We start from the raw sequence: 20,414 nt of genomic DNA, 5'->3' as shown, positions 1-20,414 counted from the left end.
ATCAGCCCGGGTCTGTGCTGTGTTCCTGCCGCCCGCAGACCCGCCTCCCCACTCAGCCCCCAGGCTGGCCGCTGCCCACTCGGGCTGGGCAGGCTAAGTCCAGCAGCGGGCAGGCCTGTGGCCCTGCTGCCATCGATTTCCGGGGCCGGGGTGCCCATGGCTGCCAGGTCAGGACGCATCGGCACCGGGGCATGTAGAGGTGGCTGGGCACCGCCGCTGGGCACTGGCCTCCCACTCCTTCTTGACCGTGACGTAGAGCCTCATGGCCACCTGGGCATCTTGGACCTGGAAATTGGAAGTTGGTCTGAGACCAACAGTGACCAGCCGGGCCCCCAACCCGCCCCTGTACCCTGCGTCCAGCCCTGTCCAGCCCAATATCTGAGTGGGTGCCAGATGCTGCACCAGGGACCTGTGAGCGGGGCAATGCCCTCCCCAGCCTCACCCACGCAGGCCAAACTGCGGCCCTCCCGCTCACTCACTGAACAGTGCTCGGCCTGCTGCACCTGGACCCCCAGGATCTTCTCTGCAAGTAGCTTCAGGGACGGCCTTCCACTCTGTAGGGGTGGGGGGTGGGTGGGTGACATGCTGCCCCCCTCAAGGCCAGCCCCGGCTGTGCGCCCCCCGCCCCCCCCCCGGGTCTGGGCAGTCACCTTCACTTGCGTTTTGAAAGGTTTGTACTTCTGCGTGTCCCGGATCCTCCTCTTGGGGTGATCAAGAAACAGCACCTGAGGGCGAACACAGGGACTGATGCCTCCACGCTCAGCTGGAGCCCAGGCAGCCCCCGGACACGTGGCGTGGCTGACTCCCACACACTTGTACCAATGGAGGCCAGGGAGACACTCATGGCCACCCCCAACAGCTGTCCTGGACAACGGGACCCCCACCACCACCCCCGACAGCCTCCCTGGACGGGGGACCCTGCATGGTCACCACCGACAGCTGCCCTGGAAAGGGGGACTCCCCTCACGGCCACCTCCAACAGCCGCTCTGGACAGAGGACCCCCGTGGCCCCAACAGGAGCACAGCAGGGACGCGTGGATAGTGGGGGGCAGGAAGGGCCCCGAGATATAGGGCAGAGGCTGCAGTTGCACTGACGAGTGTTCTGATCCAGAGACCCCAGGGCCCTGGAGGAGAGGCCCCGCCCAGAGTCAGACTCCCCACCCAGAGGGGCTGGACGGGCTCCGGCCACAGTTCAGTGTCTAGTGTCTGGAGGAGAGCCTGGGGACAGCGCGGGCTGCTCCTGGCCTGTTTCCCTCGGACAGCAGAGTGAGCACACTGGCCCGTGCTGTGTTCCTGGCTTGGCACAGGGTGCGTGCCCTCCACGCTGTGCTATCAATCTTTGTCATCCAACGCTGTGTCTGTGCACGACCTTCTTAAAGGAATGCATCCCCTCCTCGCTGAAGAGTCTCACAGGAAAATCCAGCACGTGCTGGAGCGCCGGCAGATCGGGGGTCCTGGAGGCGCCGAGCCCTAGATCAGCAAGGCCCCGCAGGCCACGAGAGGGATAGCCATCCTGAGGACAAGGACACTGGGCCTCCGTCACCCGGAGACAGACCTGACAGCCTTTGTGACAGACCCAAGGGCTTGCTGGCATGCGCCGACCGGGCTCCAGCCCCGCCAGGAATGATCCCTGAGGCCAGGGCCCCGAGTCAGCCTTGAGCTCTGCCCACGCACACAGAATCCGAGCCCCCACAGGCAGATGGCAGACAGTCCCACGCGTGCACCCACACACACTCAGGCCGCACCTTGAGGTCATTGTGCAATGCGTGGCCGACGAGCACGCGGCCCTTCAGCATGTTGGCCACCTCTCGCTGGACCACCTCCAGGTCCTCTCCTACAAGGCAAGAGCATGTCTGGAGACGCCGTCCTGCGCCCAGGGCAGCCTGTGGTCAGCCCCAGGGTCCTGGCCACTCCAGAAGCAGGAGCCAGCATGAGGGCCAGGTGGGGGCCTGGGCACTCTACCTTCACAGACTGTGAAGGGCAGCAGTGGCCCCCTGGGTCCCCCATGATCCTGGGGCCACGATCAGGTCAGGGGGGTTTCCCAACGTCCTCACCCAGGGAAGCCGCGGGACCCACCATGCCCGAGGTGCTGGGGCCGGATGCCGCTGACTGCCGTCCTGTAGTCCGTCACAGGCTGGGTGGGCTTCACATACTTGTCATACACGCACTTCCCGAACTGATTCACCACGGACACGCGCGCGGCCACACTCTCCTCCCCGCCGGGGCCCACGCCCACCATCTCGCAGTCCAGGGCCAAGGCTCTGGTCAGGCTGTGGGGACATATCTGTCGCCGACACCCTGGCGGTGCCCCTGGGAGACCCACCCCGTGGCCTGCGGCCCCCACCTACCCCGAGAAAGCCTGGTCCTTCTCCAGAGTCACGCAGGGCTCACGCAGGCCCAGGCGGCTCCGAGCTATGCGGGCTGCCTCCGGGCCCAGGGCCGCCTCGATGTCCGCCGGGTCCACATCGTCAAACCAGAGGTCATCCCTGGATGGCGGAAGGAGGACCTGAGTGCCCAGCACAGGTTGTGCTCACACTGCTGGCGAGGCACCACGAACATGCATCGAGGGAGGAGGGGGCGGCCACAGGGAGACCGCAGGGCCCCCTGTCCCGGACCCCTGGAATGACCACCCTGCCCAGACCACCCTCCCACAGCATGCAGCCGTCCCAGAGCCAGGCCCCCATCTCCCTTCCTCGACCCCAAGCCTCCAGAGGGTGACAGGAAGCCAGTAAGCCTGACACACACACCACTGGCAGTTGACCCAGTGAGTGACCAGCAGGCACTGAGCCAACACCCAGCACTGCACAGGCCCAGGAGACCCCAGAAACTGGCCCCAGACCAACCATCATCCAGGTTGGGGGTGACCCAGGCGTTGGCTTCAAAGCTGGGTGTTGGGTTGGAACAATTACAGTGGGAGGGAGCCCGCCTGCCAGTGCAAACCCAGGCTCGGTCCCTGGCACACAAATGGCCCCTGAGCCCAGAACAGAGTGACACCTGACCACCGCCAGGTGTGGCCCCAAACCAGACCAAAACAAACCAATCGAAGCTGGTGTCGGCCATGCACTCGCCAATGGTCACCGGGAAGACCGAGAGCCACCGCGACAGCAGCAACACCAGCCTGGGCTCAGGGGAGGCTGGTGACAGGGGCACACGAGGGAAGGCCATCGCGGGGGCACATGGCGGCCGCACTCACTCAGTGGGTGGCTGTGGGGCCGCAGGGGCCCTTCGCTTCCTGGGCCCGCCGTCCACTGTTCTCAGAGCCGGGTCTCCGTGGGCCTTTCTCTTGCTTCCTTTCACCTCTGGGACAGCCGGCCCCTTTCTCCTGCCTGGTGGTCTCCCGGGAGTGGCGCCCCTGCGGGCCTCGTGCCTAGGGCCTTCCCTTGCAGGCTCCTCTGGCTTGGCCGCAGCAGACACAGGGGTTCTGTTTGGCTGGGTAACTTGGGGCAGCATTTTGGACTCCACTGGAGAGGCACTGACAGGCTTTTCCCGGGCCTGTGACTTTTGTTTCAGCAGCTAACAGGACCCAAAATATAACAAACAACCATAAGCTGAAGAAGGTCATGAGCGAGAGAAAAATGCTGAGAGGTTGGCAAGGATAGGACAGCAGGGAAGGTGTCTGCCTGGGTGCGATTTGTAGCACTCCACCTTGAGTCCCACCAGGAGTGATCTCCGAGGGTAGAGCCAGGAGTAAGCCCCGAGCACCGCTGGGCGTGGGCCCCAAACACTGGGCAGTGCACGTCTACACGGACACACATGCAGTCGTGCCGTGTCCAGGCCCACTCCGACAGGTTCCCGATGGGGGCTGTCAGGCAGACTCTCCCTGACTCAGCACCGGCACCAGGAGCCAGAGGCCCTGGAAGCGACCTACGTGCCCCACTCCATCCTCCAGTACCCCACAGGGTTAGCAGAGGACCGGAATAGTCACCAGTGGCCCCTGAGCAATGCCCGGTGTGGCCCCAAAAGCAATCAAGCAAAAAAGGCGCCTGGGTTTGTGCTGGGAGACTGGGAACTTTTGATCAACTTCTCACTCAAAGGTTTGGGGGTCTGTTCTGAGGCCCTTCCTGCCCCAACTCCTGTGCCCAATGCCTGGCCCCTCCCCGCACAGACTGCAGGCCCAGGCGGGCTCTCAACCTCCCTCCTTTCCTCCCCGCACTCCCGGGGCTGCCACTCGGGGCTGCTGCTCCTCGCTGGCCATCGGGCTGACAGCCTCGGAACTCGGTTTCCTGGTCTACAGGTCACAGCCGGGTCAGCGCGGCATCAGTTCCAGCGCCCCGCCCCCCGCCCCCCCCCCCCGCCCCCAGCAACCCGCTGCCCGCACCCCAGCGCCTCGAACCCAGCGCCCCGCCAGCTGCACCCAGCACTCTGCCTCCACGTGCCCAGCACCAAGCGCCCCGCCACCTGCACTCAGCACCTCGCGCCCCGCGCCCTGCACTCAGCACTCCACGCCCCACACCCCGCGCCCCGCGCCCAGGACCCCCCGCCCCTCACCTCGCAGCCAGTCCCCCGCGCCCAGCACCCAGCATCCAGGACCCCGGGCCCCGCACCTCGCGCAGCGCCTTCCAGTTCCGGGAAAAGTCCCCGGGGTCCTGCGGGGGCCTCCCGGCGTGCGTCCCGGGGATGCGTTCCGGAGCCGCGCCGCCCGGCCGCGCCCGACGTTTCCACAACTTCTTCTTGCCCATCTGGCGCATGAGCTCCCGCTGTGGCCGCCGGGCCGGAAGCAGCCTTCGCGCCTGCGCAGCCGGCGGTTCCGGGCCGGCGGGACCTTCCCGGGCCGTCGCCGTTCCCGCGCCGCCGCCCAGGGGAGGGACCGGCCAGCGGCCCCAAGCCCACGCCGAGGGCGGGCGGGAGCGGGTCTCCACATCCGCTGCGAGGGTGCTGGCACGGGTGGGAAGGGCGTTTGTCTACACTGGCAGGGCGGGAGGGTCTGTCCACACCCGCCCCGGGCAGGCGCCCGCCCCACACCCCGCCCCGCCCCGCTCCCTGTCCCCCCGCGCAGTGTCCCGTCCTCCGCGCCCCGCCCCATCCCCCCCCCCGCGCCCCGGCCCCGCCCCGTTCCCCGCGTCCCGCCTCATTCCACGCGCCCCGCCCCGTCCCCAGAGCCCCGCCCCGTTCCCCCGCGCCCCGCCCCATCCCCAGAGCCCCGCCCTGTCCCGGAGCCCCGCCTCCCGCGTCCCACCCCATCCCCAGTTCCCCGCGCCCCGCCCCCCCAACGCCCCGGCCCCGCCCCGCCCTTAGCGCCCCGCCCTGTCCCCGGAGCCCCGCCCCCCGCGTCCCACCCCCGTCCCCAGCACCCCGCCCCCCGCGTCCCACCCCCGTCCCCAGCACCCCGCCCCGTTCCCCGCGCCCTGGCCCCGCCCCATCTCCCCCACCGCGCCCCGGCCCCGCCCCATTCCCCGCCCCATCCCCAGAGCCCCGCCCTGTCCCGGAGCCCCGCCTCCCGCGTCCCACCCCGTCCCTAGCACCCCGCCCCGTTCCCCGCGCCCCGCCCCATCCCCCCGACCCCGCCCCGTCCCCAGAGCCCCACCTTGTTTCCCAGCGCCCCGCCCCCAGCCCCGCCCCGTCCCCAGAGCCCCGCCCCCCGCGCCTCGAGTTCCACCCCGTCCCCGGCACCTCGCCCCGCCCCCCCACCCCACTCCGTTCCTCGCAGTGCTCAGTCTGAGGCATGGAGCGGCTTCTGTCCCGCGGGCTGGGTCTGCGGGGGGTTCTTGCGTCGGTTTTCTTCCTCCTGGGCTGCGGGGGTCTCGCTGAGACCCCACAGGTGGGTGACTCCGCAGAGCCGATCCCGGGCAGCTGGGGCCCTTTGGGGTGCAGAGGGCTGGGGGGGGAGCAGTGGGAGCGCGGGGTCCCAGGGGAGAAGCCGGCCCTCGGGACCCCTGCAAGGCGCGGCTCCTTTCCCTGCTCTGGCCTTTGCCGCCCCTCACCCCTTCCCTGCCTCATCTCCCCTCCCGTCCCCCTGCCCCTCTGCCCTCCTGCCCTCCTAGCCCCACTTTCTGCAGGCGTTGGAGCCCCCGGAAGCATCTCCTCACTCAGGCTCAGAAACCCCCCGGACAGGTATGGGGGGGCTTCCCGGGGCAGGCTGGGCCCTGTGGGGCTGGGGGGCTGGGGGTGCTCCAGGCACTCCACGGCTGACCCCGGTGGGGGCCGACGGCCCCTTATCTGCCGCCAGCCGCCTGCGCTCTCAGTCCCGGATGTGGATATTTATCTCTGCGACAACAGGCCCCGCCAGACCCGAGTGGGGCCCCCGCAGAGGGGGCCGGGGCGGGCTCGTGTGCCCCTCCCTCACAGAGGTGCCCCCAGCGGCTGGCTGGCCGGGCGTGGTGGGACAGTGGCCGTTGGCCTCCTGCCACCGCTCAGGGGACCCCCTTCCCACCTCCCGCTGGGCCGCTTGCCCGGGAGCACGGTTCGTGTACTTTCTAGAACCTTCGCTCTCAGTCCCAACGCCGCCGCCGCCTCCCCCGGGGCACGTCCTGCACCTGGAGCTGCTGGTGGCCGTGGGCCCAGACGTCTACCGGGTCCACCGGCACGACACGGAGCGCTACGTCCTCACCAATCTCAACCTGGTGAGGCGCGGCCGGGGGGTCTTCGCCGTCTTGTTCCGGGGCTCCCTGAGGGCCGCTTCTGCTGTTCCTTGGCCAGCAGGGCCGGCGGCCAGTGCTGGGGCCTGAGTGTCCGGGGTCGCCGGCAGCTGCGCCCAGTGACGCTCCGGCCCTGCGGTGGCGGGGGCGACCAGGGTGCTCTCTCGGGGCAGGCTGGGCTCCTGCGTCCTGGTGCCCGCGCAGATGGCAGCGCCTGTGTGTGATGTGGCACCTGGGGAGCCCCAGTCTCGCCGCCACAGCCAGGGGTGAGGCGATGCGTTCGGTGTGAGGTTAGAAAGCGAGGCGTGGTGAGGAGAGCCGAGATGAGGGGGTGAGGCGTGGTGAGCTGGGAGGTGAGCTCTGGAGAGTTGGTGTGTTGAGGTGTGGTAAGGTGTGGTGAGGCGAAGCGTGGTGAGCTATGGTGAGGTAGGGTGTGTGGTGAGGTGAGGAGAGGATGGTGAGGTGTGGTGAGAGAGGTGAGGTGTGAGGTGAGGTGCAGTGTGGTGAGGTGTGAGGAGAGATGAGGTGTGGTGAGGTGAGGTATGAGTTGAGATGAGGTCAGGAGAGGTTTGATGAAGTGAGGTGAGGTATGCGGTGAGGAGAGGCGAAGTGAGATGTGGAGAGGTGAGGTGTGGTGAGGTGAAGTGAGGTATGGTTAGTTGTGGTGAGGTAAGATGAGATGGGAGGTGCAATGTGGTGAGGTGTGAGGAGAAGGAAGGCATGGTGAGGTGACGTGTGACGTGAGGCGAGGTATGGAAAGTTGGTGTGGTAAGGTTAGGTGAGGTGTGATGAGGTGAGGAGAGGCGTCATGAGTTTTGGTTTGACACGAAGTGAGGCGAGGAGAGGCTGGGTGAGCTGAGGTTAGGTAAGGAGATGCTAGGTGAGTTAAGGTGAGGTGTGATTTGAGATGAGGTGAGGTGTGAGGTGAGGTGAGGAACGGTTTAGGTATGGTGTGGTGAGGTTAGGTGTGGTGTGAATTTAGGTGTGATGTGGTGAGGGAAGGTGTGTGGTGAGGTTTGATGTGACATTAGGCACAGCAGAGGCACGTGCCCCTTGTCTGCTGAGAGTCTGGCGTTTGGACCGGGGGCTTCAGAAGGTTTCAGCTCTTACTGGCCGCCAGCAGTGCTCTCCCCGCCCCTCCTGGTGTGCTGCAGACAGGGCCGAGGAGGTTTCTGCCTCTGGACTCTGCCCTGGAGGGTACCAGCCCCTCGCCCTGAGAATGGGGGCGCTTGGTGCCACTTTGTCTTTTGCCTCTGCCACACCCACCTATTGTAGACCAAAAGAACGGATCCCTCCGTTTGTGCTTTCCAGCCGCCCACTCTCCCTCAGCCCTCCCATGTGCCCTATTCTCTGGGCTTCCTGGGAGGTACAAGGGTGGCAGAGCGTCAGTGCCCCTCGGTAGCATAACTGGTACCTTAAGATGATGGAGCCCCTCTTCCAGGCGTGCCTCTGTCACTTCCTTCTCTTGCTTGGCTAGGCGTCAGAGCTGCTGCGGGACCCCTCCCTGGGGGCTCAGTTCCACGTGCACCTGGTGAGGATGGTCGTTCTGAAGGACGCCGAGGTGGGTGCCTCGCTGGCTTTGCAGTGTCGCAGGCACCCTTTTCTGTCCTCCACCTGCCAATGCCCGCGCAGCCCAAGATCCCTAACTGCAGGCGCGTGCCCCCCAGGCTGCCCCGCCCATCACAGCCAACATCACCGCATCGCTGCGGAGTGTCTGCCAGTGGGGCCGGGCACTCAGCCCCCAGGATGACAGGGACCCCGGGCACGCTGATCTGCTCCTCTACATCACCAGGTAGCAGTGCCTGGACCCGAGAGGTGCCCGGGACTGCCCCCCACCTCTCCGCTCCTCAGGGGCCCCTCACAGGCCAGTGTCCTCCTCTCCACCCCAGATTTGACCTGGAGTTGCCTGATGGTAACCGGCAGGTCCGGGGGGTCACCCAACTGGGGGGTGCCTGTTCGCCCTCCTGGAGCTGCCTCATTACTGAGGACACGGGCTTTGATCTGGGAGTTACCATCGCCCATGAGATTGGGCACAGGTAAGAGGTCCCTGGAGGGGAGGTGGGGGTGGGGTGGCAGTGGGGGCTAGTTGGTCACCGGGTGACCGCAGGAGCAGTCCAAGAGGTGGGCACTTCCCGCGTGCAGCTCACTGGCCACGTGGGGTCCCCTAGCCCACCGGGGTGACTCCTGAGCACAGAGCCAGGAGTAAAGGGCTGGGCAGATAGTCCAGCGGGGAGGGCATTTGTATTTTTCGCAGCTGACCCGTGTTTGAGCCCTGGCACCCCTAATGGTGCCCTGAGCCTGGCAGGAGTGATCCTCGAGGTTAGGGCCAGGGGTAAGCTCTGAGCACTGCTGGGTGTGAGCCCCCCAAGAACAACCAATAAAACCCCAAACAGAACCAGAAGTTAAGCTCTACGCACCACCGGGCGTGGCTCCCAACAAATAAAACACCCAAAGGAAGCAAAACAGCGGTTAGAGAGCAAGCCCTGCGGGAAACTTGGGGAAGGGCAAGTTGGCATGCAGACTGCCCAGCCGTGGCCACCGTCCTCTCTCCCCAGCATCCCCAGGGCAGCGACAGCACCGGTTTGCCTCCCACTAGGGACGCCCCGGCCCTGATCCCTCCCGCTCTGTCTTTGAGTCTTGCAGGCTGTCCCCATCCTGTGTGGACCGAGAGCCAAACAGGTCCTTGGCACAGCCCACTGCGGGGAGGCCAGCCCCCGCCCACCCTCTCCGCCGGGGCCCGTCTCTGCCACTGGCATGTTTGGAGGAGCCATGCCCCCCGCAGCCGGCCCTGGGCGGGCCTGCTCCCCAGCTCTGGCTGTTGTCAGCCCCAGAAGGCGGGAGCCCTTGCTCCCTTGCTGGGAAAATGAGGCAGGGAGGTGGTGAAGCTGGGCATGAGTTGGGGCCCCCTCCCACAGCTTTGGCCTGGAACACGACGAGGGGGCGCCCGGCTGCAACCCCCAGGGCCATGTGATGGCGTCTGACGGCAAGCCGCCCAAGCCAGGCACTGTCCACTGGTCGCCGTGCAGCCGGCAGCAGCTGCAGCGTCTGCTCAGGTAGCGGGCTCCAACCTGGTGACCCTGGCGCTCCCTGCGCCCTGCCCCCACCCCTCCGTGGTTACCCTCAGGCTCAGAGCTCTTCCTGGCCTGCCCTGCCGCCCCCAGGCACCCTTCCATGCCCAGGCATCCCTCACCTCACCAGCAACCCTGTCTCTCCCTTCAGCCCTGCGTGCAGCCACCCTAATTGTCACCTACCCGCCTCTGCCCCACCCGCACACTCAGCTGCCCCTCCATCCCGCCCCCTGCGAGGCTCAGCTCTGTCTGCCCCTCGCCCCACCTGTGGGGCATCCTTCTCCATGCCCGTCAGCCGGGCACACTGGGTGGCACCACCCAAGCCCATTCAGGGTCACCCCATCCCGTCCACATTCCCCCGAGTCTGAGCACTCGCACCTCAGTGCAGGCCGGGCTTCCTGTGTGAGGAACCCGCCAGGGCCGCTGCCTGGGCTTGTGGGCTGGCCCCCCCAGGCGCTGCCCGGCCTCTACTATGGCGTGGATGAGCAATGCCGCGTGGCCTTTGGCCCCACCGCCGTGGCCTGCACCTTCATCAGAGAGCAGGAGGTGAGCCGGGGGCCCCGGGCGCCCCCAGACTCAGTGCCGCACCTGCCCCTGTTCTCTGGGGCGTGGTGGCATCCCCAGCCTCTCCGGGTTCCTGGGGGTGGAGGCTGCCCTGCGTCCCTGCTTGTGTTTGGAGGCCATGCACGTCCCCCAAGTCCACGACAGAGACCCTGGAGGGGCACCCCGGGCGCCTCTGGCGAGGAGACTGCCCAGAAGCAATCTGGGGAAGGGGCAGGCTGACAGCCCCAGCTGCGTTCCGGTCCCTGCCAATGGCCCACGCCTTCTCTCACCCCTACAGTCCCTGTCCCTTCAGGACAGCCCATCTCCTCCCACAGGACCCATGTGAGGCTCTGTCCTGCCAGACAGACCCCCAGACCCCTGGCAGCTGCAGCCGCCGCCTCACACCCTTGCTGGATGGCACCGAGTGTGGGGTGGAGCAGGTCAGACCGGGCACAGGCTCTCAGCTACCCCAGAAGCACCCCTGCCCAGGACCCTTCCTGCCCTGGGACCCCCCCGCCCTCGGGACTCACCCCTATAACCAGGATTCACCCTGCCCCCAGAACTCAACCCTACACCCAGGACTCACCAAGCCTCTGGGACTCACCCCTACACCCAGGACTCACCAAGTCCCTGGGACTCACCCCTACACCCAGAACTCACTCTGCCCCCAGGACTCACCCCTATCCCCGGGACTCACCCCTGCTCCCCATACTCACCCTTACCCCAAGGACTCAACCTGCCCCTGGGTCTCAATCCTGCCCCCAGGACTCACCCCTATATCCAGGACTCAACCCTGCCCCTGGGACTCGTCACTGCCCCAATCCCCTGTCCTTGGAACTGGGACAGTACGGGTGCTGTGCAGTGACTGTGTATGCTCCGTGTGTGTGTCCTGTGTGGGCTGCAGGGCTGCAGTGGCGGTGGCCATGGGAGCTCACCTACTGTCTTGCAGTGGTGCTTCCGGGGTCGCTGCCGTTCGCTGGCTGAGCTGCCCCAAGTGGAGGCGGTGCACGGGCACTGGTCTAGCTGGGGGGCCCCCGGGCCCTGCTCCCGCTCCTGCGGTGGAGGCGTGGTCACCCGGAGGCGGCAGTGCAGTGACCCCAGGTACTGGGGGGTGTAGATGGCCGCTTGCAGCCCCCTGGGGGCCGGGTCTCCCCTCACTCTGTGTCTCCTGGCATGTGCAGGCCTGCCTTTGGGGGGCGTGTGTGCGAAGGGCCGGACCTGCAGGCTGAGATATGCAACGCCCAGGTAGACCCCCCCTTTCGCCACTCCTAGGATACTCAGTGGGAGGCGCTCCCTGTAAAGTGCTCACAAGTTCCCAGCAGCACCATTTCCAGAACCGTCAAACGGTGCCCGGCTCCTGGGGTCCCTGTGAGTTGTCCTGGTGTCCCCCCACCCACCCGGATGGGCCCTGGCCAGCACTGTGGGTGCCAGGATGACGCCTCCCCACGGGACAGGCTGCACGTGGCCCCTTGTGCCCTTCAGCAAAGGGGAGCAGCACCCCTGGGCCTTCCCGCTGGGCCTTCCACACTGACTCGGTGCCTCGGCCCCGCCCTCCTGCGGGTGGTGTCCTGGCGTCCACCATCGGCCATCAGCACTGGGGCTGGCCTCTGCTCCCCTCTCAGCGACAGGGCGGGGAGCCCACTGTGTGTTCCCACATCTCCCTCCAGCCCGCACCCCGGCGGGAGGCCCGGCCGCCTCCCAGTGACGTCCTCTGCCCCTCGCAGGCCTGTGACCAGACGCAGCTGCAGTTCATGGCCCAGCAGTGTGCAGGCACCAACCCGGAGCCCGTGCGCCTCTCGCCGAGCACTTCCGCGCTCTACCGCTGGGGGGCGGCCGCGCAGCACAGCCAAGGTGGGCGGGGAGCCGGGCGGGCAGCGCCTTCCCACACCTGTGGCCGCAGGGGCGCCCCAGCCCCCACGCAAGGGTGGGGCTGGGCGGAGGGGCCAGGAGTCCCGGGTCACGCTCTGCTCCTCGGCAGGGTGCTTTGCCCCACATTGGTGTCCCTGTCTCCCGCCTTCCCAGGGGACGCTCTGTGCCAGCACCTGTGCAGGGCCATTGGCCAGAGCTTCATCATGAGGCGGGGACACAGCTTTCTGGATGGGACCCGGTGTGTGTCCGGCAGCCCGAGGGGGGACATGCCCCTGAGTCTGTGCGTGGCAGGACGCTGCCGGGTAGGGGCGAGGGGCCAAGGGCCAGGGGTGGGCAGGTGCCCCAGACGGTGAGCTGAGGTCAGGGGCTGAACCTGTAGGGGCCATCCCAGGAGTCGCTGCTGGGGCTGGGCCTGGCCGTGGTGCTCCCGAGATGCCGGCTTGCGGCCCCCAGGCCTCAGAGCTGCCCCTGTGGCACAGGCGTTCGGCTGTGATGGCAGGATGGACTCCCCTCGGGCCCCAGACGCATGTCAGGTGTGTGGCGGTGACAACAGTACCTGCAGTCCCCGGAACGGCTCATTCGCAGCTGGCAGAGCCGGAGGTGGGTGCCCCCCTCTGGGTGCCAGCCTCAGTGGGGGCACCTTGCCAGGCCGACATCCGCAGGCAGCTCTGCCACCACTGAGTCCCCCTCCTGGGGCGCTCCGGGCGTCGCCTCCCCTTGACTCCCTGGTGACCTGCGTCCCCACCCCCAGAGTATGTCACCTTCCTCACGGTCACCCCTGACCTCACCCACATCCACGTCGTCAACCACAGGCCGCTCTTCACGCACCTGGGTGAGTCTGGGGGTGAGGGTGCTCTCACCCTCCTCCTGACACCACCCCTGCACCCATCCCTGCACCCCCAGGACCCACATTGCTGGCTGCGGGGACCTGCAGACAGGCCGTGGCAGGGTCCCGATCCCAGTCCCCACGGTCCCCTTCCCCTCCAGTCACACTGGCCGTGGCCAGGTGTCTCCCATCCGGCTCTCCCCATGGGGCGGGATGGGTGAGTCTCCAGCGCCCCAACAGAGCTGGGCTGAAGAGGGGTGACGCCCGCAGCCGTGAAGGTCGCCGGGCGCTATGTGGTGGCAGGGAATGCCCGCCCATCGGGCAGCACTGTGTACCCGTCAGCGCTGGAGGATCTGCGCCTGGAGTACCATGTGAGCCTCACCGCAGAGCAGCTGCCGCACCGCGAGGAGATTCGCATCCCTGGCCCCGCCTGGGAGCCCATGGAGGTCCAGGTGACCGCGAGCCTCGGACCCAAGTCCTGGCCCCCGGGTGTGTGTGGGGACACCGAGGTGGGAGACACGGCCGGGCCTGCTCTGGGGTGCAGGGAGGATGAGCCTGCCCCCCCCGCCCTGCTGCTCCCGCCTCTGCTTGCGTGTGGCCCGGCACCCCCTCCTGTGCCCTCTCGAGCCTCAGCCTGGGCCCGGACACTGCCCCCTTGGGGCCAGGCCACACAGCTGGGCCGAGGCTCAGTAGCACCACTCTGCTCTGGGTCAGCCCGTGCCTGGCCTGTTGCGATGCCACTTGCGTGTTCCCCATCACCCAGTGGAGCCCCAGATGCGCATGGTGGTGGCCTTGCCAGCTGGCGTCCGGCTCTAAAGTGCCCGAGCACAGGCTCATCCGATGGGATGAGGGCGAGGCAGGCTGGCGCTGAGGGCAGAGGCTCCCGGTCTCACGCCCCCGCGGGCTGTGAGAGTCTGCAGCCCAGTGGGGAGGGACCCGCATAGCGACGGCCTCTGAGTCTTGTCTTGTACTGCCAGGTCCCCCACAACTGGGGACACAGAGGGGCTCCCAGGTGCCGACTTCTGGGCACTTGCGGGTGCTCTGTGCTGTGTCGAGCTGGTCCCACCCCCACCCTGGCTCTGAAGCAGATCTCTGCCCCCTGAGATCCCTGCAGCAGATGAGGGCTGCACAGGGGCCCTTTCTGGGCCATCCTGGGGCCAGACCACTAAGGTGGAACAAGGCTGCCCCTTTAGCAGTCCGTGTCCTGGCTCCGGCCCTGGCTGCCTCCATGCCTCTGCTCTCAGCCCAGTCAGGCCTTGTGCTCGGACACTGTCCCTGTTCCACCTCCCCCTGCCAGTGTGTTGTGTGCTATGTGCCCAAGAACCTGGCCTGGGGCGGGGACCCATGCTCACTGAGCTGGAGGAAGATCTGGGAGGGCTTCCTAGAGGAAGCAGAATGAGGCCTGGGCGTGTGTGTCCGGCAGGTGTACAGGCGTTATGGGGACGAGTACGGAACCCTGTCCCGCCCGGACATCACCTTCACCTACTTCCAGCCTGAGCAGCAGCGGGCTGGGGCCTGGGCCTCTGTGCGGGGGCTCTGCTCCGTGAGCTGCGGGGCAGGTGAGGCCTGGGGCGAGGGCCCGCGTCCGGCCCTGAGCCTGGGTGCCTGCACAGAGGTGGCCGAGCCTCTCCCTACAGGGCGGCGCTGGGTGACTTACCGCTGTGTGGACCAGGCATCTGGGTGCAGAGGGAGCCCACCGGCGGCGTGGCCAGAGCCCTGTGATCTACAACCCTGTCCTGGACTGTGAGTGGTGGGGCGGGGGGGCCCGGTCCAGGACCACGGGGTGCACACTGCACAGTGGTGACAGTGTCCACAGATGGGCCAGTGGTCACGGCCCAGCTCAGGCAGCCCCACGGGAAGTAGCCGGGGTGGCGGTGGTGCAGATGAGACCCTGGCCCCTGTAGGCAGGACTCAGCATGAGGGCAGACATGGCCAGCACAGACTGGGGACAAATCTCCCTGGAGTTGTAGGTGCCCCAACCCGGGCCCAGCCCCCGGGTATCTCTCTCTGCTGCCCCTCCTTCCCCTACGGTCCTCATTCCCATCGCCCTCCAGCCCCCGTCCCCGTCCTGCTCTGACTTACCTGAGCACGTGGCCCGGGTGGCCTCCTGGGACAGTCCCCGTGTTGGCCGTGTTGGGAGCCCAGAGCCTGCAGCCCGCTCACGCCTTCATTCTCATGGCCACCAGGTGGCAAGACAGAGGGACAGGCCTCAATTCTGTGACCTGTTCCGGGGTCTAAGTGACCCAGGGCCCCTGGGGTGGGTGTGGGAGCCGGTGAGCCTCGACCCCAGTTTCCGGCGTGACCAGCAGGTCACCGCTCCCTGCTCCCACGGCCATCCTTGCTGCCCCCAGCAGAGGGGTGCCTGCGGCCCACTCGTCGGCCTGCGGTATGGACAGGGAATCGAGAAATAGGACGTGTGTGCAGGGGACAGGCGGCCTGCAGGGGCCCACCTGGGCCCACGCCATGAACCCACCACCTTCCACGCCGGGGCCCCACCCCCAGATGTCCTGGCCTCCACCCCAGGGCCACGTGAGTGTCCTGCCACGCCAGTGTCCTGCCACACAGAGCTTCCGGGCCAGTGACCGGAGGGGCGCAGGGCTTTTGGGGGAGCAGGCGGCGGTTCGGGGTCCAGGCCCAGCCCCACTAGCTGTGCTTGTGCCCCCGCAGCTGCTCCCGCAGGCTCCCAGGCACGAGGCTGCAGCATCCCAGCAGAGTGGCAGGCGGGGCCCCCAGGCTGCCGGAGTGTGGGTCCCCCTGACAGGGCCATGCTCCGTATCCTGTGGCCGAGGTGAGGCCCAAGCCGCACCTGAGGGGGGCCTTAGGGGAGGGAGGGTCAGGAAGGTCCTCCTTGGCTGCCAGCAGAGGGAGATGAGCCCTTTGAGCTGGGTCGGGTGCTGAGAGACACGGCGAAGGTGATGGCCGTGCACATGGTCAGCCGGGGCGAGAGCCCGGAGCCCTGCCAGGAGTGTCCCCTCGACCCCCAAGTGTGGCCCATGAAGCAAACCAGAGTGACACCTGAGGTTTCCTTTGAGAAATATGAGGGGAGGTCTTCAGGATCTCTCCAGGCTGCCCCCTGGAGACTTCAGGAGTCACCCTGCAGGGGTCCGGCTCAGAGTGGGCAGCCAGGGGCCCTGGAGCCACACACTGCCCGGGTCACAGGCGAGCCCTGCTTGGCCTACAGCCAGTGCCTGCCAGACTTGGGGTCCTGGCTTCCTCCCCGCAGGCCTGACAGAGCTGCGCTTCATGTGCGAGGACCCCTCTCTTGGGACCCTCCTCCCGGATGCACTCTGCGCCCCTGTCAGCAAGCCTGAGAGCCGGCAGGCAGCATGCCAAGCTGCCCGGTGCCCAGTTCGGTGAGTGGGCGCAGTTCCGGCCCCCAGAGGAGGGGCGCGTCCTGGTGGGGCTCGTGAGGCTGGGAGCCCCCGGTGCTATGAAGGTATGGGGCCTCTAGGGCTTTGTGGAGGCTGAGCCCCTCCCCTGTGTGCCTGTGTGCCCCGGGGGTGCCCAGCCCTTCCCAAGGAGGGGGCCAGGCCTGGGAGACCGTGAACGCCTCTGGGCCTGGTGCCGCTCTGTGTGCCAGGCCCCAGCCCACCGCTGGGGAGGGGGTGGGTGCTGCCACTTTGGGGCTTCTTGTGCCGTCCCCCGAGAAGCCGCGGTGCTTTGGGGAAGATGGGCCCTGACCTCCCGCTCGCCCCAGGTGGCGGTACAAGCCGGCGGCCTGCAGCGTGAGCTGTGGCGGGGGCATCGCCAGGAGGATCCTGTACTGTGCTCGGGCCCGTGGGGACGACCAGGATGAGCAGATCCTGCCTGACACCCATTGTCAGGCGTTGCCCCGCCCGGAGCCACAGGAGGCCTGCAGCACCCAGCCCTGCCCGCCCCGGTCAGTGAGCTGGACGGCAATGTCCAGAGGCTGGCCCTGCAGGAATACCCTCAGGAAATGGAGGGCTGAGGAAGGGCTGGGCCGCAGGGGACAGACCAGGACTCGGCCACCTCCATCCTGGCCATCGTGGGGGAGATAGAGAAAGGCTCTTCCGTCTTCACAGAAAGGTCTAGAAAATGTCAGACTTCCCCAACACCCCCCCCCCCCCCCCGCCCCAGCCGGCCTCAGTTTCACTGGGTATATGTGCCATTTCCTGCCCTTCCATTCCTGCTGGGCTCTTGGGTCCCTGTTACTATGAGCTTTGGTTTGACTGGGCCCCGGTCCCCAGGGTGCACCGTGGGGACAATCAGAACAGACTTGGTTTCCCCCAGCCTGTGGCTCTGCCCACGCCTGGGTCTCTCCCTGGCCCTAGATCAGTGCGGCCACTGGCCTGGGTGTGGCTCTCCTGCAGGTGGAAGGTCGTGTCCCTTGGGCCATGCTCAGCTAGCTGTGGCCTCGGCAGCGCCCTGCGCTTGGTGGCCTGTGTGCGGCGGGACGGAGGTCAGGACGTGGCCCTGAACGGGGCAGCCTGTGCCGGTCTGCTGCAGCCCCAGGCCCACGTCCCCTGCATGGTCACTGACTGTGCATACCGGTGGCAGCTCGGGGCCTGGACACAGGTGGGTGGTTCCGATGCGGACCCCAAGTAGAGTGCTGAGGTCTGATGGGGAGGGAGTGACCAGGCCCTAGACGCAAGGATGCGAGGTGTCAGGGTGGGCAGGCAGTTGTGGCCAAGAGCTCTCCCATGCCCAGTGCCTCCTGAGGCCCAGTGACCTGCGCATGGGCAGGGAGTCACCTTGGGGGTGGCTGCTCCCACCCCGGCCTCCCTCTTTGTCAGAGATGCGTTGACTCGGCCCCTCTGCTCTCTCTGCAGTGCTCCGTCTCCTGTGGGATTGGCACCCAGCAGCGGCAGAACGCCTGCCTCGGACCCCAGGCACCTGTGCCCGTCACTTTCTGCCACCATCTGCCCAAGCCGACCACTGTACGGGGCTGCTGGGCCGGGCCCTGCGCAGAGCGGGGCTCTGGCGGCCCAGTGCCCCCCAAGGAAGCCACGTTTCCAGGACCCACCTCAGCGCCCCCCACAGAGGCCTCTGCCCAGGGATCCCGGCCCCCAGCCCCTCGGCCTCTGGGGGAATCTGGTTTGGTTCCTTTCTCCTTTCTGTAGTGGTGGCTGTGGGGTCTGGGGCTCCTGGCCTCTGGGGCAGCTGCCGTATCTGGGGGGTCGGGGGCGGGCTAGCACCTATGTGGTCCAGCGGCACCCAGAGGGGCCCCCTCCCGCCTCTGACCCTGCCCTGCCCCCTCCCAGGGCCCTGTGGCCGGCAGCTCCTTGAGCCCTCGGGCACCCTGGACCTGCGTGGCCCAGGGTTGGCCGACTGCGTGGTGTCCATCGGGCGGCCCCTGGGAGAGGAGGTGACCCTGCGTGTCCTTGAGACGTCCCTCAACTGCAGCGCCGGTATGTGCCGGTCTCCTGGCTCTTCGAGGACTGTGCCCGGCCCAGCTGTCGCCCAGAGCTAGTGTTCCCTCCCCCAGGGGATGAGCTGCTGCTGTGGAGCCGGCTCACCTGGAGGAAGGTGTGCAGGAATCTGGTGGGTGCCACCCTCAGTTCCCACTGCAACACGCTGGTGGTGCGGCAGCGCCGAGGCCATTCTGGAGGAGGTGGTGTGCTGCTGTACTATGGGAGCCGCCCAGCCTCAGGGACCTTCCACAGAGGTGAGCCTGGCCCCGAGGTCACAGTGGGGCCTACCCTGCCCACAGCCCCCATGGGACCTGGTTCTTGGGGTGACTTGATGGGGTGCCCTCGCACCCAGTCCCGCAGTGACACCCTCCACTCAGGCTTGTGGTCCCAGTGCCTGCATGGGCACATGCCTGTGATTCTCCTCGGGTCCCCTCGCCCCACCCCAGGCAGGCTGAAGGCCTCTTTGTCCCACATGGAAGGAAGGATCCCAGAACTTCGTGTTAGGGAAGTGCCCCTTTGCCACCCTGCCCCTTGGTGTCTGGCCTGCTGGTCTGAGAATAAGGCAGGGGGTGGGTGCTGCCTTCGCTGGGGTCACCCTCAAGCTCGTGCCCCAGCCCCAACACCCTACTGCCCCTCACCCAAGCTGTTGCTGTGCTCACACTTCCTCTGGGCCCTGCCTCCCACTTCTGCTTGCCCCTGCAGAGTGCGACACGCAGCTCCTGGGCCCCCAGGGGGACATCATCAGCCCCTCATTGGGGGCAGCAGGGACCAGTGCGGGGGGCTGCCGTGTCTTCATCAGTGCAGCCCCAGACACCCGAATCGCCATTCGTGCCCTGGTCACCGCTTCGGGCACTGGAGCCACGGGCCCCGAGGCCAGCTATGTCTCGGTGAGGCCCCAGCATGGGGTCAGGACTGGGGGTGCTGGGCGAGAAGAGATCACTAGGGAGGAATGATTAGATTCTGCTCAGTCACTGGCAGCTGTCTGCTGAGGCCCCCACGAGAGTGAAATAGATCAACTGTGAGACCCCTTGTGACTGCAGCAACATTGCCTGTCCCTACCTGTGTCTCCTGTGTCCTCAGTGAGGCCACAGGTTCCCTCCCTCCTCTGCCACCTTGGCTGGGTTTCTGAGTCCCTCTCCTGACAAGGGAGCTCCCGAATCACCCGGGTGACTGGCACTCGTAGGAAGCTCATGATCTTTTCCCCAGATCCGGGACCTGCACCGACCGAGGACAACCACCTTCCATGGGCAGCGGGCACTCTACTGGGAGTCCGAGGGCAGCCAGGTGGAGATGGAATTCAGCCCTGGCTTCCTGCAAGCCCAGGCCAGCTTGCAAGGCCAGTACTGGACCCTTCCTTCCAGACACAGTAGTGTCCCAGCTGGCTCTGGGAGGCCCCTCGGAGTACTGGAAACCACGGAGGAATCCCTGGCGGCCCTGTGACCCCATGGAGCCCTCTGAAGTTGGGGGTCTCAGCTTTCCACTTAGAGCACCGTCCCTCCCCCAGTGTGCGAAAGGCCTGGGACAGCAATAAACAAAACGTGGGTCTTGGAGGCTCTATCTATCTTCACATACCCGGTCCAAATTTGGCCCGAAAATCTGCACCAGGGCACATGGGCACATCTGCCTCTTCCCCATCCTGTTAGCAAGCAGCTCTGGCTCCCAGGTGGACCCTCCAGGATCCCCACACACCCGTTAAAACGCTGCAGAGCCCTGCCCCTATGCTCACCCTCGGCGCCTGTGACCACATGGTAGTCCAGCTTGTTCAACATCCAGTCCCTATGCTAGAGATCTTCCTCCCAGATCTGGGACCTGCACGGCCCCGCTACAAGAGCTAGCGGGTGCTCCACGCACTGCCATGAGAACCCCGCCCCCTATGTTAAAGAGCGCGAGTCCTGCTTTCTTCCGCAAGCCCCGCCCCCACGAACCCAGCTCATGTGCTAATAAGCACGGGTCCTGTTCCTTTCTCCCGCAAGTCCTGCCCCTATGCTAATAAGCGGGTTCTGCTCCTTTTCTTCTTCTAGCCCTGCCCCTTACACTAATACGCCGGTCCTGGGGCCGTCCCCCCGCAAGCCCGCCCCTATGCTAATATGAGGGTCCTGGGTCTTCTCCCACAAGCCCCGCCCCTATGCTAATGAGAGGGCAGCTTCTCTCCCCACGAATA

At 66.8% G+C, this 20,414-nt stretch overlaps 2 protein-coding genes across 2 annotated transcripts; one reads left to right on the top strand and one right to left on the bottom strand.

Annotated features, from left to right (window-relative positions):
• Window positions 1–88: 88 nt before the first annotated feature.
• REXO4 (REX4 homolog, 3'-5' exonuclease) lies at window positions 89–4,798 on the bottom strand. Its single transcript, XM_056132912.1, has 8 exons — window positions 4,545–4,798; window positions 3,194–3,513; window positions 2,349–2,486; window positions 2,077–2,270; window positions 1,746–1,834; window positions 651–725; window positions 480–554; window positions 89–285 (listed from the first exon to the last, which is right to left on the bottom strand). The coding sequence occupies exons 1-8, from the start codon at window positions 4,686–4,688 to the stop codon at window positions 169–171; spliced, it is 1,152 nt and encodes a 383-aa protein (XP_055988887.1). The 5' UTR covers window positions 4,689–4,798; the 3' UTR covers window positions 89–168.
• Window positions 4,799–5,662: 864 nt separating this feature from the next.
• Window positions 5,663–19,732, top strand: ADAMTS13 (ADAM metallopeptidase with thrombospondin type 1 motif 13). The gene is made up of 28 exons (XM_056132674.1): window positions 5,663–5,758; window positions 5,982–6,051; window positions 6,418–6,560; window positions 8,053–8,136; window positions 8,243–8,367; window positions 8,465–8,611; window positions 9,491–9,628; window positions 10,027–10,189; window positions 10,522–10,626; window positions 11,136–11,287; window positions 11,368–11,431; window positions 11,911–12,037; window positions 12,209–12,357; window positions 12,535–12,655; window positions 12,807–12,887; window positions 13,152–13,333; window positions 14,305–14,440; window positions 14,519–14,624; window positions 15,191–15,410; window positions 15,549–15,669; window positions 16,105–16,234; window positions 16,579–16,761; window positions 17,213–17,417; window positions 17,672–17,936; window positions 18,104–18,250; window positions 18,328–18,507; window positions 18,956–19,140; window positions 19,460–19,732. Exons 1-28 carry the CDS (start codon window positions 5,663–5,665, stop codon window positions 19,691–19,693), a joined length of 4,059 nt encoding a protein of 1,352 aa, XP_055988649.1. The 3' UTR covers window positions 19,694–19,732.
• The last annotated feature ends 682 nt before the right edge of the window (window positions 19,733–20,414 follow it).

Source organism: Sorex fumeus, unplaced genomic scaffold, assembly GCF_029834395.1.
Source record: "Sorex fumeus unplaced genomic scaffold, SorFum_2.1 ptg000095l, whole genome shotgun sequence".
Lineage (NCBI taxonomy): Eukaryota > Metazoa > Chordata > Mammalia > Eulipotyphla > Soricidae > Sorex > Sorex fumeus.
The sequence above is the reverse complement of the archived record's forward strand: the minus strand, read 5'-3'. Positions and strand labels throughout refer to the sequence as shown.